The sequence below is a fragment of the Geotrypetes seraphini genome, chromosome 3 (genome assembly GCF_902459505.1).
Source record: "Geotrypetes seraphini chromosome 3, aGeoSer1.1, whole genome shotgun sequence".
Lineage (NCBI taxonomy): Eukaryota > Metazoa > Chordata > Amphibia > Gymnophiona > Dermophiidae > Geotrypetes > Geotrypetes seraphini.
In genome coordinates, this window is record NC_047086.1 from 44,167,916 (window position 1) to 44,183,128 (window position 15,213).

Sequence of the window (15,213 nt, forward strand, 5' to 3'; positions counted from 1 at the left end):
GTCTAATGGAGACTGAGCTGAAATTCGCTGAAATTAACACTCAAATTAAATACCAGAAAAATCAGAAGGAGGCTCGACTGCCCTTGAACAATTCCTCTCTGAACAGATTTAAAAGAAGCAGAACAAGTAATTACTTATTATCCTGGGATGAAATAAATTTAGATAACTGCTGCGGCTCATAGAAAACATATCTGTTCTCTTTATACACCAAAATGCACTTACAGGGGTATCTCAGGACAAAGGTTGCCCCTAACTGTATCACCTGAGGTCTCAAAATAAGAAACTGTTTTCTTCTCTTTTGGGTCGATCTCGAAACATCTGGATACATTCTTATAATATTTGATAAAAAGGGAACATCCTTATATTTAAACGACAATTTTAACATCCATTCCCTATCAGAATCAATAGCAAACTGTACCAATAATGTAGTCGAAACTTGAGTCTCAGTTTCTGACCTCTCGAGGAAATTAGACAAATCCAAACTATAAGCAGATAAATTCTGCTGATTGGGATTCTGAGACTTAACTCTCCTAGTTAAGTTCAAACAATTTTTATTGATGCAAACAACAACAAATACAACACTTGTATAACAATGATGATGCATCAAATATAATAATATGATGAACATATTGATGTGGTCAATATTACATACAACACCAAGGTGCTTAGTATAATAATGAAGTCCCACTAAGCATCAATTTGCCACCTAAGTTGAGAAATTTCAACACACAAGTTCCTCTGAATGCCACACTAGATATTACATTACATTAGTTTCTTTTATTCCGCCAATACCTTGCGGTTCTAGGCGGATTACAAAAGGAAGAGATGTGTGCTAGCCGTCCTCATAGGAACTTTTAAGTGTGTGAGTTTGTTGTTTTCTAACGTTATATTCTTTAAAAATATAACAAAAATGATAACGATTTAAAAATACAACAAAAATGATAATTATTTATTGAAGCACTTGCACTTTATGAAACGTTAGAAAACAACAAACTGTTACTTTGGTGCACATTGTAGGAAGACCTCCACCATAGAACATCTGTGTACGAGTATAATAGCTACGTAATGTTACCTTGTAATATGTTTCTCTTAACCATGCACATTGTATCACCCCAGGTGTAGCCCTTAAAGAATGGGCAACATCCCAATGTCCCAAATTAAGCTGTAATTCTCTCTCCCATTTATCCCGAATATTCTGGTAGTTCTTATCTGGTTGTAATTTTTGTAAGCTAGCATGAATGCTTGACACTGAAAGAGAAACTCCCTCTTCCCGAGTAAACAACTCTCGCATTTTAACCCCCAAATGTAAACTCAGTTGTGCTCTATCAAGGGATCTTACATAATGCTCCACTTGAAAATAGGCAAACTGCGCTCCCCAGGTCACCCCCACCATAGCTAATAATTCAGCATGGGTTAACATTTTTCCTTCATCCCCTAAAATATGTTCCAAATTTTTAACTCCTCTTAGTCCCCATAACCTATACTCTCTAGAGTCTCGTCCTGGAGGAAAGGCCAGATTACTCTGCAAAGGCAAAAGATCAGTTATCATCGGATTCCCACCTAAGAGTCGCACAAGCCAACACCATGCCATCCGTAATGTGTTGAATAATAAACTTGAACAAATATGAGAAGGCAATGCCAGAGAGAGGTGGGTAAGAGGACTCAGGTGCTTTCAGAACTTTGTTTAGATAACGCTTAAACATAACTATTGCAGGTGTGGAAAACAATTTTGGAAAATTAATAATCCGCAAATTGTATTTCCTGATGGAGTTTTCCAAAATTTCTTGCTTGAATCTGTGCTGCCAGAGCTCGGATCCTGCTTTGCTCTGATGTCTTCAACTCCTCTGTTCACTCGGCCACACCGTTTTTATCTTGTTGGGCAAGTCCTAGCTACAGGATTATTTCCTACTTCACCAGGGTGATGCTCTCCTTTTAGGAGACCCCTCACCTCCAAGGGAGCACAGGGGTTACCAGACTGGAGGTGGAACTTCTCTACAACATCTCTGTATGTACTTCTCTGTCTTCCTCAGCTGCTCCGAGACTGCTACTCTAGCCTCAAGGGAATGTACTCATTCTCTGAGAGCTAGGAGCTCTTTGCAGCGGGAAACACACATAACTTCTTGCCAACCGGGATAAAATCATACATGTGACACTCAGTGCAAAGACTGGATAGCAATCCTCTTGCTGCTGGACTACTGTCTAAATTTTGTTATTGAGCTGATTAATTAATTAAACTTATTAAGCTTCTAGGGGCCAGATTCACTAAAGATAGCGATTCAATTGCTGTTGGCCGATTCCTGGCTGATTTTGAAACAGCGATTGATTCACTATCTTTTTTTACATGCGAATGATTTGCACGCAAATCCCCGACTCTTTCTCCTCGTAAAGAAGCGAGTCCAACAACTGTGCAAACTGAGATTTATAGATAGAATCATCCTCAAAGGCTGTCATAAATAAGTTTGCCACAACGGAGGCAAACAATGCACCCATAGCACTGATGGAAAAACTAATTTTCAAACAAAAATAATTCTTACTCATTGCTATTGAATTCAACTCTATCAAAAACTCTGTGGGAATTGGATATGGGCATGGATGTTGATCCAAATACAGCACACTTGGGTCGTCCATTTGCAGAATGGAAGTGTACAAGGATGATTACATCAAAAGTGACCAAAATACTAACTTCCTTAATCCTCTCTTCCCAGTATTGGAGCTTTTGCAAAAACTGAGTAGTGTCCTGTAATAGAGATCTCGCACTTTCCAAACAGGGCTGCAAATGGGCATCAACAAATTTACAAGATCTCTCTAATAGTGACGCTTGGGCAGCCACGATCATTTTACCTGGAGGCCTGCATAGATTCTTACGTATTTTGGACAACAAATAAAACAAGGGTATCTTATATTGTTGCAAAGTTAAAAACTATATTCATGGAGGGGCATAATCAAAACATAGGTCTAAGTCCGATTTGAGCAGATGGCGCTAGATGCCCAAAGTCGACAGTGGGAAAATGCCCATTATTGAAAAATACGTCTAGAATTTTTTTTTTTTCCTGAAAATTGTCTAAACTAAACTAAACCTTAAGTTTATATACTGCATCCTCTCCATAAAGATAGAGCTCGGCACGGTTTACTTTAAGATAAGGAAGGAAAAACATAACTAAAATTTGTGAATATAAAGAGGGTAGTGAGATTTACATTTTTGAGAATAGCCAAGTTTTCTCGACGTCCAGGCTATTGTTCGTCCAGACTGCCAGGACGTCTATCTTTATACCACATTTTCAACCAAAATTTCATCCAAGTCCTAAACGCCCAGAACAAGACCATTTGGACATGGGAGAGGCCATTCTTGTAATGGACTGGCTACCCAGACATGGCAACAAAGCAGGGCATTGCTGTGAACGTCACAAAAAGGGTGCCAAATAAACATCTCACCAGAGCTCGCTTATAGGTTATGGTGAGCCCCCCAAAACCCACTATACCTACCTGTCTACAACCCCAATAGCCCTTATAGCTGCAGGTAGAAATATAGAATCATGATGGCAGATAAAGGCCAAATGGCCCATCTAGTCTGCCCATCAGCAGGTGGTAACTATATAGCAATAGTGTAGGGTTTGGGGGGGTTGATGGGCTCACATGTTCCACCATAAATGTAGTGGTTAGAGTGGCTTATGGACCTGTGCACAGCTCTACTAGACATTCCTATACCAAGTGCTGATGTTCTGGAGACAGGTATGTACTTTTTTATTCTGATCTTTGTGGGGGTGTGAGAAAGTCAGTGAACACTGGGGGAGTGAACACTGGGGGAGTGTGTGTGGATCTTTACTTTGTCTCTGCAGTGGTTATCTGGTCACTTTGGATACTTTTTTGGCACTTATACCTGTTTTTACATCATCTAACTTACTCAACTATGTAATCTCTTCTGGAATTGTCTAGATAACCTCTTATGTAATCCGCCTTAAACCGCAAGGTAATGGCGGAATAAAAGTCACTAATGTAATGTAAAGTTTAAGTTTCGTCCAGGATGTCTAGTAAAACATTTATCCCTGGAGGATGACTAATAATAATAATAATAATAACAGTTTATATACCGCAGGACCGTGAAGTTCTATGCGGTTTACAATGAATTAGAAAGATTCTATGAATTACAATGAATTACAATGAATTAGAAAGATTCTATGAATTAGAATGAATTACAATGAATCAGAAGGATTCAATGCAGTTTACAATGAATTAGAAGATTCTACAAATTGAATGGAACATTCATAGCTAGAGATTAGTGGTTGACAGTTTACGGGATCGGATTTGGGGGGTGAGATTGTGATGGGGTCGATTGTGCAGATTCGTTACCTAGGTACTTCAAGAACAGGTATGTTTTTAGATGTTTCCTAAATTCACCATAGTTATTTGCGTGTATAATTGGTTTTTCCAGGTCTTTGCCCCATGTGGCTGCTTGATACGATAGAAGTTGTTGATGGTGTCTCTTAAATTTACATCCTCTAGCCGATGGGGAAACGAACTTCAGGTGTGTTCTTCTCTTATGTCTGTTGGTTGAGAAGGAGAAGAGGTCAGTTATATATCTAGGGGCTAGAGCAGATAGTACCTTGAAGCAGAGACATCCCAGCTTGAACTTCGCACGTGCCTCCATTGGCAGCCAGTGCAGGAGTCGGTAGGAAGGGGTTAAGTGATCGGACTTCTTCAACCCAAAGATCAACCTGACTGCCGCATTTTGTATCAGTTGTAGTCTCTGCATTTTCTTTTGGGAGATTGCCAGATGGGCAATGTTACAATAATCAAGATGGCTTAGCATTAGGGATTGTACCAGAATTCTGAATGAAGAAGTGTCGAAGTATGCTCTAATGGATCTAAGTTTCTAGAGAGTAAAAAACCCCTTTCTGACTAGGGAGTCCACATGGTCTTTCATGGTTAGACCTTGGTCCAGTATTACCCCCAGAACCTTCATTGTAGATTGAATAGGGTAGCTGAGATTCTTGATGCATAGTGGTGTTGTGGTGACAGGTGGGTGTGGCGAGGCTATGAAGAATTTAGTTTTATCTGAATTAAGCTTCAGTCTGAATTCTGTGGTCCATTGTTCCATCAGGTTTAGTGCTTCTGTTGCCATGGGGGTGGTTTCAGAGGGCGAAGTATTGAAAGGGATAATGATTGTAAAGTCATCCGCGTAACTGAATAATTTTATACCCCGCTGGGCCAGCTGCACGCCAAGTGATGATATGTAGACGTTGAAGAGCAGTGGGGATAATGGAGATCCCTGTTGAACGCCAGATGGGTTTCTCCATGTTTTAGAGAGGTTGTAATTGAAGCGTACTTGATAGGTGCGGGACGTAAGGAATCCTCAAAACCAGCTAAATACCTCTCCTCTGATGCCGATTAAGCATTGTAGCAATTTCTCATGATCCACCAAGTCGAAGGCCGAGCTCTTGTCAAGTTGCATGATTAAGGCATTAAGGCCCTTGCTGAATAAGGTGCGTAAGTAATCTAGGGTCGCCGCAATCACCGTCTCGGTGCTAAACAGAGGTCTGAAGCCAGACTCGGTTTCATGTAGTAGAGAGAACTGATCAAGGTAGTCCATCAACTGGGTATGTACTAAACCTTCCATTATTTTTATGAAGAATGGAATGGATGCTACCGGTCTGTAGTTGGTTACTGATGTTATGGATTGTTTACGATTTTTTAGAATTGGGGTAATTATAATGTGACCGTTATTAGTTAGGAATTTTCCATTTTTGAAATTATTGGTCAGATAGCTCCACAGTGTTAGTTTAAAGTCTAATGGGGCTGCTTTCATAATGTCAGGGGGACAGGGATCTAGAATGCAGTGAGATTTAGTATACTTGTTATAGAGTTTGATAAAGTTATTCCATTCTAGGTCCTGAAAGGAGTTCCAAATCATATCCGCTGGTATTTCATTTCCATGTATGTTGGCTATTTGATGTGCATGTGTGTTTGTCGGACAGTTGTTCCGTAGGTTCGCAATGTTTGAGTCAAAGTGCTGTGCTAGATCGTTTGCTGACGGTAGTTTCGTATCGTGCATGGATTGACTGTGACGTGTGGTGTCAAATAAATTAGTAACCAAGTTGAACAGTTCTTTAGTGTTGATTCCTTTGAACTCATATTGGATATATTAATTTTGGATGAGTAGAATGCTTTTTGCTTTTCTTTTATCAATTGTCTAAGTCTAGGTTGGCCCACATCCCACCCTAACGACTCCTCCAGATACGCCCCTTTCAGCTCTGAGCGCACAGCGGTATTCAGAGGCATAAAAAGTCCCTTGACATGTCTAGAAAGCTGGTTTGATTATCGGCACTTGGACGACCTGTCTTTTAGGTTGTCCAAGTGCTGACATTTGCGGGTTTTTGGACATGTTTAAGTTTTGATTACGAGCCCCATACTGTGTAAGGAAGCCAGTTTTTTTAAAACCTTATTTTAATGGCTACTTCTAAAATAAGACTATAAGTGAAGTCTGGATCGCCTCCAAGGGTACATAATTACTAGTATATAACTGGGACCAAGCCTCTGCTAGATACTCCTGCCTATCCCATAGTACTATGGCTCCCCCATTATCAGCCCTACAAATTACTGTTGAACTGTCTGCCCTTAATTTATCCAAGGCTAGGCATTCAGCCCTGGACAAATTATGGTTTTTGCTCAAGATGTTCTACATCTTTTAAAACTGCTAACCTAAAGGCAGCCACAACAGGGTCCAAGGGGTCAGGGGGAAACCATATAGACTTATCCCTTACTACAGAGCAAAATATAGTCTTATCCCTTACTTCTGATCAAAATAATAGCCTTAATTGTAGCTTCCTAATAAATATCTCCAAATCAACCCTAAACTGAAAAAACTGATGGTTCCAAGATGGAAGAAAAGACAGCCCTTTTAGATAATAGTGACTCTTCCACAGGGGTAAGAGGATAGCCAGAGATATTTATTTATCGTATTTTTTGCTCCATAAGACACACTTCCCCCCCCCCCCAAAAAAAAAAAACAACAACACAAAATAGTGGGTGGAAATAAGGGTGCGTCTTATGGAGCGAATATAACAACAATACTCCTCCCCCCCCCCCGGAACCTTTTTTTGTATTCCCGGCGGTCCAGCGCGCTTTCCATGCTCCTGCCTAGCTGGATGGCTGCCTCCTGATCTCTTTCCCATACTTTTTACAGCAGAGTGGCGCACAAGGCAGGCGCGAGCTTTTCGTGTGCCTACCTGGTCCCGCACCGCTCTCTGGCTGCTGTCAATTCTCTCGCAGGACCACCGCTCTCTGGCTGCTGTCAATTTTCACGAGTCCCATGAGAACTGACGGCAGCCATTCAGAGAGCGGTGCGGGACCAGGCAGGCACACAAAATGCTTGCGCCTGCCTTGTGCATCACTCTGCCGCTGCTAGAAGAGATCATGAGGCAGCCGTCTAGCAATTCAGGAGCACGGAAAGCATGCTGGACCACCGGGATTAAAGGCAAGGGGGAGGGGGAGATCACTCCCAACTGTTCGAAGAAGGAACCGGCAGGTTAGACAGTCACCTGGGGGCAGAAGCAAGGGAATCAATCACGAGACGAGGGTGGAGGACAAGGAGGGGAATGATATTTGGGTGGGGGAGGAAAGAGATGCCTGATTGGGAGTTGGGGCCTGGGTTGGTGTGGAGAAGAGAGACATGGGATAGCCACTAGAGAGAAAGGCTTTGGGTAGGTGAGAGAAGCAGGCATTTGGAGGGAAGGTAGGAGAGAGAGAGTACACAGATGGGATGGGCTATCACCTCAGCGAGCGAGGGCTAAAGGAGCCCTTCTGCCCCGGAGAAAGTAAAAGCGCAGAGGAGCGCGGAAGTGTGCGCTGGGGCTCGGTTCGGCTTTCCATGGCCCAGCAGTTCGCGAGCTTCCTGAGGAGCAGCATCAGGCGGCAATCCAGAACCAAGGGTGACGAACGGAGTCTGGAGGGGAGACGGGACACATTTGCCCATTGTGTAGCTGGGCAGGTGTGTGCGGGCAGCTGGCTACAGCTTGGTTGATTAAAGGGCAAGAGATCCCTTAGCTGGCACAGCTGGAAGGCGGTTTCAGTGAGGGTCTGGGCAGGGAGAGAGACAGAAAGAAAGAAAGATAGACAGCGGAAGGGAGAGAGACAGAAAGAAAGATAGAAAGAAAGATAGACGGAGGGAGAGAGACAGAAGGAGAGAAATAAAGAAAAATAGATGGGGGCAGGGAGAAAGACAGAAAGAAAGAAAGGAAGAAAGAGACCAGGGGGCAGGGAGAGAGACAGAAAGAAAAACAGACACCAGGGGGCAGGGAGAGAGACAGAAAGAAAGACAGACATCTATTCTAGCACCCGTTAATGTAATGGGCTTAAAACACTATTTAAAGTATTAAAGAAATAATCTGTATAATTGTCATTTTAGAAACACAAATGATACAGAGCAAGGATCAACAAAGCCCCTGTCTCGTCTCCCCTTCACAAATATCCCCTCTACTATCCCAAATTCTTGTCCCTCCCATGTCCCAACGTGGTCATCCCCCCCTCCTTTTTTTCTGTGTTCCACATTGATATCCTCTCTCTCTCTTACTTGTTCCCTTCAGAGCTGATGTTGGCGGGAAGCCTTACAGGTCAGCCAGGGATCCCAGTTACCTCACTCAACAGTCCTCTTTCCAGCTGGGCTGCTCCTTCCTGCCTTCAGCCATACTTGTTTGCAGGGACCGCCGCTGGCAGCAGCTCTTGCACACTGCATGTGGCTGACCTGGAAGCCATCTCTCCTACATCAGCTTGGCTAGTGGCTTGAGGTAGATAGTGAATAGAATAGCTGACCCTATTGATCTTTGTGGTCAGTGCGTGTGGTGACGATGAGGAGCTGCCAAACAGTATGGACTGTTGTCTGTCTGATAGGATCTGAACCAAGCAAGTACTGTTCAATTGATACCTATTTCTGCTAGTGCTAGCATAATATCGTGATCAACAGTGCCAAAAGCTGCTGAGAAATCTATCGGAGCTAGCACAGAGGCAAATGCCTTATCTTGATTTCTGTGAAGATTATCTAGGAGGGATACAAGGACCATTTTCAAAATTGACATGGGTCTAGCCAGTTTCCCTTTTCTAGCCATTCATTGATCTGAATACAGACTTTATGCTCTATTAGTTTTCCTAGAAATGGGATGTTAGATACTGGCCAATAACTTTCTAGTTATTCCTTTCAAAGTTTTTCTTTAGCAAAGGGCACACCACTGCTCTTTTTAATGTTGGTAGTTGCCCTTTGAAAGAGAGGAGTTAACAATTTTTGTGGTGCCTTCTATGAGGCCCTACTTGCCTGTTGCACTGTCTTTGATGGACAAGGATCGAGGGAGCAGATAGTTGTTCACAGGTCTTTTAGAATTTTGTCATGACCCTCCTGTGCTACTAGGTTAAAAAAAGTCTCATATGTATGTGTCAAGGGATGGTGGTGTGTGGTTTCAGTTTGTGATTTCCTGGTTTATGTAATTGGAGACTGGGTGGGACTTCCTGTAAATCTTGGCGGAGACTTTTAATCTTGTTGGCAAAATATGCTGCAAAATTGTCACAGTTGAGTTTTAACTGGGCAGGCTGGGTCTATTGTGATGGCTTCAGTAGGCTATTTACTATGCTGAACAAGTGCCTGATTGAATTGGGAGCCTGTTCAATACATTGATAAATATTGTTTATTGGCTGCTTTTGAGGCTTGGTGATACTTTTGTCATGTGTCTCCTACAATTTAGCCTGTCCTCATCCAGGCAGGATTTATGCCATCTCTACTACTACAACTGCTATTTATCACTTCTGTAGCACTGAAAGGCATACGCAGCACTGTACATTTTACATTTAATAGATGGTTTCCATTCAGAAGAGCTTACAGTCTAACTTGGACAAACAAGCATGATATCCAGAGTTGGGGGATGTAGAACCCAAGGTGAGAGGAGTTAGAAGTTGAAAGCAGTCTTGAAGAGGTGGGCTGTTAACTTGGACTTGAAGACTGCCAGAAACTGAGCCCACCATAGGGTTTTGGGCAGTTTGTTCCAAGCAAATGGCACAGCAAGATAGAAGAGATGGCGTCTGGAATTGGCATAGGAGAACGAGGGACTTACCAGCTGAGCGGAGTTCACTCTGTGGTGGGGGGGGGGGAAAGAGAGGAGAGATTGTATGTATGTGGGGGAGGGGGTAGCCGAGTGAATGCATTAGTAACATAGAAACATAGAAATAGACGGCAGATAAGGGCCACGGCCCATCTAGTCTGCCCACCCTAATGACCCTCCCCTATCTTTCTCTGTGAATAGATCCCACGTGTCTATCCCATTTGGCCTTAAGGTCAATAAGAGGAGTTTGAATTGTATTCGGAAATGGATGGGAAGCCAGTGATGTGTCTTTAGGAGAGGAATAATATGAGAATAGCGACTCTCATGGAGTATTAGTCATGTAGCCGAATTCTGGGTGGATTGGAGGGGGGAAAGATGGCAGAGCGGAAGACCTGAGTGTAGCGAGTTGCAGTAATTTAAATGTGAAGTGATGAGGGCATGGATAAGGGTTTTGGTAGTGTATTCAGAGAGGAAGGGTTGGATTTTGGTGATATAGAGAATTTTCAGTTTCCATTCTTCGTGCTTAAAGGTCTGAAGTTCTGGATAAAACCAGGGTGAGCGTTTGTTATTGGGGCATAAGACCTTTTCTAGTGATGCCATTTTCTCTAAAGTCTTAGCTAAGTGTGTATTCCACTGTAGTTTTAGTTTCATCCACATGTGGATAGTCCAAGTTTTCTAAGAAATTCTCAGCAGTCAGCTTTTTCTTGTTGTCTGATTTCCTTCCAAACTCTAGAAGGTGCCATTTGTTTCAGGTGGTGACGGTGTTCTGGGATGTCAACTCTTTTATTTTGGTGTTCAGTAGAATACCAAGTCTAGTATGTGGCCTTTTTTATGGATTGGAAAATTAATCACCTGTGTGAATCCTAATGCTGTCCTCGTGTCCCCGAAGACATCTGTGGTGGTATCTGGGGTTTCGATATGTAGATTGAAATCTCCCATGATTACCATCCTAAGTTCACAGTCATTTGTGTAATCTGATAAAGTAGTTCTTGCACAGATGATGTGGTGTTACGAGGTACTCTGTATACCATAAGCAGCCAGATTAGTTTCTCTTCTAGCTGAATTAAAAGAGATTTCGATTCATTTAGATGGGGAAGGGTGTTTTTGTGCAATTTGATAGTATCCCAAATTAGAACTACTACTCCTCCACCCTGTCTTCCTGGTCTTGGTTGATGTTGGATATTGAAACCTGTTGGGCATAGTTCAGCCAGTGGAGAACCCCTGCTTACATCTAGCCAGGTTTCATTTATTCCTAAAATGTCCAGATGCTGTTCATAGATGACGACATGGATCACAGAAGATTTCTTAGCAACAGATCTGTCATTCACCAGTCCTGTAGTTCCAAAGGGTGGTCTGGGGTGCTGGGAGTAGCTTTAGTAAGGCGGTGAGATGATCTTTTTAGTACTGTTGTGTAGGTGTTTGACCTCTTGCACTTTGGTCTTCTCTTTAGTTGGTTGGAATTATATATATCATTTGATGTATGTCTTTATACGTTTGATTATATATGTAATTGTATTTTTGTTTAAAGGATCTGTGAGGATGGCTTATTTTTGCTGAAACACTGACCGTGTTGGATCCTATGTCAGTTTATGCCAAGTTTCCTATTGGACTTGTATCATTTGCACTATGTTCACATGTGAAGATTTTTGAGTTTGTTTAGAGATTCAATAAAGAACTTGTCATCCAGTTCATTGAATCCCCTTGCTTCTTGTTTTGGTTTTTCTGTGACTTTGTGGAGCTTAGTGGTTGTTTTCCTTGTGTGCCACTGTCCTCTGAGAACACCTGCTACAGCTAATAAAATAAAGCAAAGTTACTTATCTTCAGTGTTCATGATAAGTTCTAATTATACATGTGTCTTTTAAGCTGAAAAATAAAAATGAACTACTGTATTCTGATAATTTAGGGATATTGAAAGTTGGTCAAAGATGAGTCTGACTTAGTTTGATGCAATGAATTTATGTTCTAATTTCAGGCATGGTGTGCAAGGAGCAGAAGACAAAATCACAAAACTGAAAGTCACTATGGTGGCGTGGGACCGTCATGACATCACTGTTATAACAGCTGTCAATAACATGACACTCAAAGTTTGGAACTCTTATACAGGCCAGCTGATTCATATTCTTATGGTAAGAAAATGTGCTATGGTAGAAGTCTTCCTATTCCTGAATAAATTAGTTTCAGCAAGGTGCTTTTCTTAAAACAGCAGTGTTTCTGCAGGGAAAGCTTTGTCTGGAACAGCCCTATTTCAGAAGAAAACTTTTAAATTAACTAAGAAATATCTAGGAAGCAATATTTCTCTTCTTTCAATAATACCTCAGAATATTTTTTAAGCTACTGTGCAATGGATTTACTGTACATTGCCACTAAATACAATTGTTTTGAAGAATCCTCAAGAAAAGTTACTTTTAAAGTCTTAGCTTGGGTTTTAAACGCTTGTTCTGAATGTGGAGCTGCTTTTCTTCTTCTGAGGAGATTAGGCTATATAGATGACTGCATTCACACCGGAGGAGCCTGCCTTCACATCGGGCCCCCTCTGCATCGAGGAGAGGAGCGTGGGAGCCCTGCTCCGCCCCCCTCCCGACACAGGAGAACACATCGCTGACTGCATTCACACCGGAGGAGCCTGCCTTCACATCGGGCCCCCTCTGCATCGAGGAGAGGAACGTGGGAGCCCTGCTCTGCCCCCCTCCCGACACAGGAGAACACATCGCTGACTGCATTCACACCGGAGGAGCCTGCCTTCACATCGAGCCCCCTCTGCATCAAGGAAAGGAGCGTGGGAGCCCTGCTCCGCCCCCCTCCCGGCAAAGAAGAACACACTGCTGACTCAACCACAACGGAGAAGCCTGCCTTCACATCGGGCCCCCTCTGCATCGAGGAGAGGAGCGTGGGAGCCCTGCTCCGCCCCCCTCCCGACACAGGAGAACACATCGCTGACTGCATTCACACCGGAGGAGCCTGCCCTCACATCGGGCCCCCTCTGCATCGAGGAGAGGAGCGTGGGAGCCCTGCTCCGCCCCCCTCCCGGCACAGGAGAACACATTGCTGACTGCATGCCACTTATTATTCCCACATGTTATTACCCTGCTACCTAAGTCTGGGTTTTCCAACTGTTCTGACTCTTACCCCACCTACTGCTGATCATCCAGTTCTCAACCTCACAGACTACCCAATTCACTATCCTGTCGCTTATTCAGTCTAGATACCATAGTACACCCTCCCCTAAGCTCGGGCTCCTTGCCAACCTTCTTCCTCTTCCGATACAAACTACTTAGCTCTTCACCAGATAAAGCTCTCCCCAAAAATAAAAAAAATTATAGTACCCTCATCATGAAGCCGCCTTCATGGCTCCTCCTCCTCCTGCTCTGCACTTCTCCACTCACCTCCCCCTGCTTGAAACCTCCTTCCCCCAACCTTCCAGACCCCTCAATCGATGCTAACATCTGCCCAGGCCTCAAAATCCCCACGCTGCTACGCACCAGAAACCATCCCTCCAAAAAAAACCCTCGAAGAGTCAACCACGCCTCCCTAAAGCCTGTTCCCTCCGCTAATCTCCCCAACCTTGCCTCAGACTTGCTCACCCCAGTCCCAACACTCTATTGCAACGCCAGATCCGCTTGCAATAAGATCCAAATCCTGAAGGATCTACTCGAAGACTCTGACCCGGGATTCCTATGCATCACGGAATCTTGGATCACAAAAGACGACATATTTACACAAAATGAACTCTGCTCCCACGGCTACCAAGGTCTCTTCTCTCCCAGAACTAACCGAAAAGGCGGCGGCCTGGCACTAATTTACAAATCATTCTTCGATGTCCAGCTCATCGAAAAGAGCAGCCACACCTCCCTAGAATACATGCTTGCCTCGGTCAATGACGAACTCCAACCTCACCCTCTGGGTATCCTACTTTTCTATCGCCCACCTATCCCCTGGAACAAATCCTCTGATCTCGTTCTTGACACCATTTCAAACGCCTTCCTCAAATTTCAAAGACTTTTGATCATTGGGGACATCAATCTCCACCTTGATGACAACACCAACAAGGATACGATTGAACTGAAGAACTTCCTCATCTCTCTTGGTTTTTCCCCCCCCTTCACCTTCCCCAACCCATGAAAAGGGACACACTCTAGACCTCATTAGTTTCCTGGACCTTACCGCCTACAAAACCGCAGCCGACGACACCCGCTGGGAACAGGTCCCCTAGTCTGACCACTTCCTCGGGACCTTCTGCCTACCCATCTTCATGTCGCAGCTTGGGGCCTCTCCCCCCTCCTCTAATTCCATCACCTTTCGCAAAAAAATTTCAGGCGACCTGTTCTGGACAAAATTTCTCAAACAACTCTCCTCCACTCCCAAGCCCGCAGACCCCGAATCCAACTGGCATAACTGGACCTCCCTCTCCGAGTCCACCTTCCACTCCTTCGCCCCCCTTTCCACCAAACCCATCTCCTACCCTCGCAAAGCCCCATGGTACCTCCCTTATCACAGAGAACTAAAGCAGAAATGTCGAGCCCTAGAGCGCATATGGAAAAAATCTAACTCCCCCATAGACAGACTGTCCTGGAGAGCCAACATTAAGCTTTACAATTCAGCACTGAAAAAAGCTAGGAAGAACTTCTACGGCGAGACTATATCCAGATCCAACAACCAGAGCAGTACACTTTTCAAAATCTGGCGCTCCCTAACCTCCAAAAAAGATTCCACCTCTCTCCCCTCCTCCCCCTCATCCGAAGCTCTAGCAAAATTCTTCAATGAAAAGGTCACTTCCCTACGCTGCTCCTTCCCACCCACAATCTCCTACGACGCCCTAGTGCTCATTGACCCCTTCCCTACTCCAACGGCCTCTAGCAATATCCCAGCCGACAGATTCTGGGCAGCCTTTGAGCACGTACCCGAATCCATCATCCTTAAACTCTGTTCCAAACTGAAATCTTGAAACTGTTCTTTAGACCCTTTCCCCTCCTACCTCTAGGAGGAAATACCCACTCAGGCCATCTCTTCCATTACCATACTCCTAAACTCCGCCCTGCATTCGGGCCTTTTCTCCCCAGAAATGGGCCATTTCGCCCTAACCCCTCTATTGAAAAAACCCGACCTCGACCCCTCCTCTCCATCCAGCTATCGCCCA

The 15,213-nt window shown here is 43.8% G+C and overlaps 1 protein-coding gene across 7 annotated transcripts in view; it reads left to right on the forward strand.

Annotated features, from left to right (window-relative positions):
• The window catches only part of PHIP (pleckstrin homology domain interacting protein), a 603,903-nt gene that overhangs the window by 220,048 nt on the left and 368,642 nt on the right, over nucleotides 1–15,213 (forward strand). For 6 of the 7 annotated variants that reach the window (XR_004538753.1, XM_033937022.1, XM_033937020.1 and 3 more), the window contains exon 13: nucleotides 12,052–12,205. Coding sequence is in view for 5 of the 7 variants with exons in the window: in XM_033937022.1 (XP_033792913.1) it covers nucleotides 12,052–12,205 (154 nt within the window). In the remaining 2 variants the exon portion in view is untranslated. Of the gene's footprint in view, nucleotides 1–12,051; nucleotides 12,206–15,213 lie in introns of those variants that run through there. The other variant, XM_033937025.1, reaches the window with a different exon arrangement.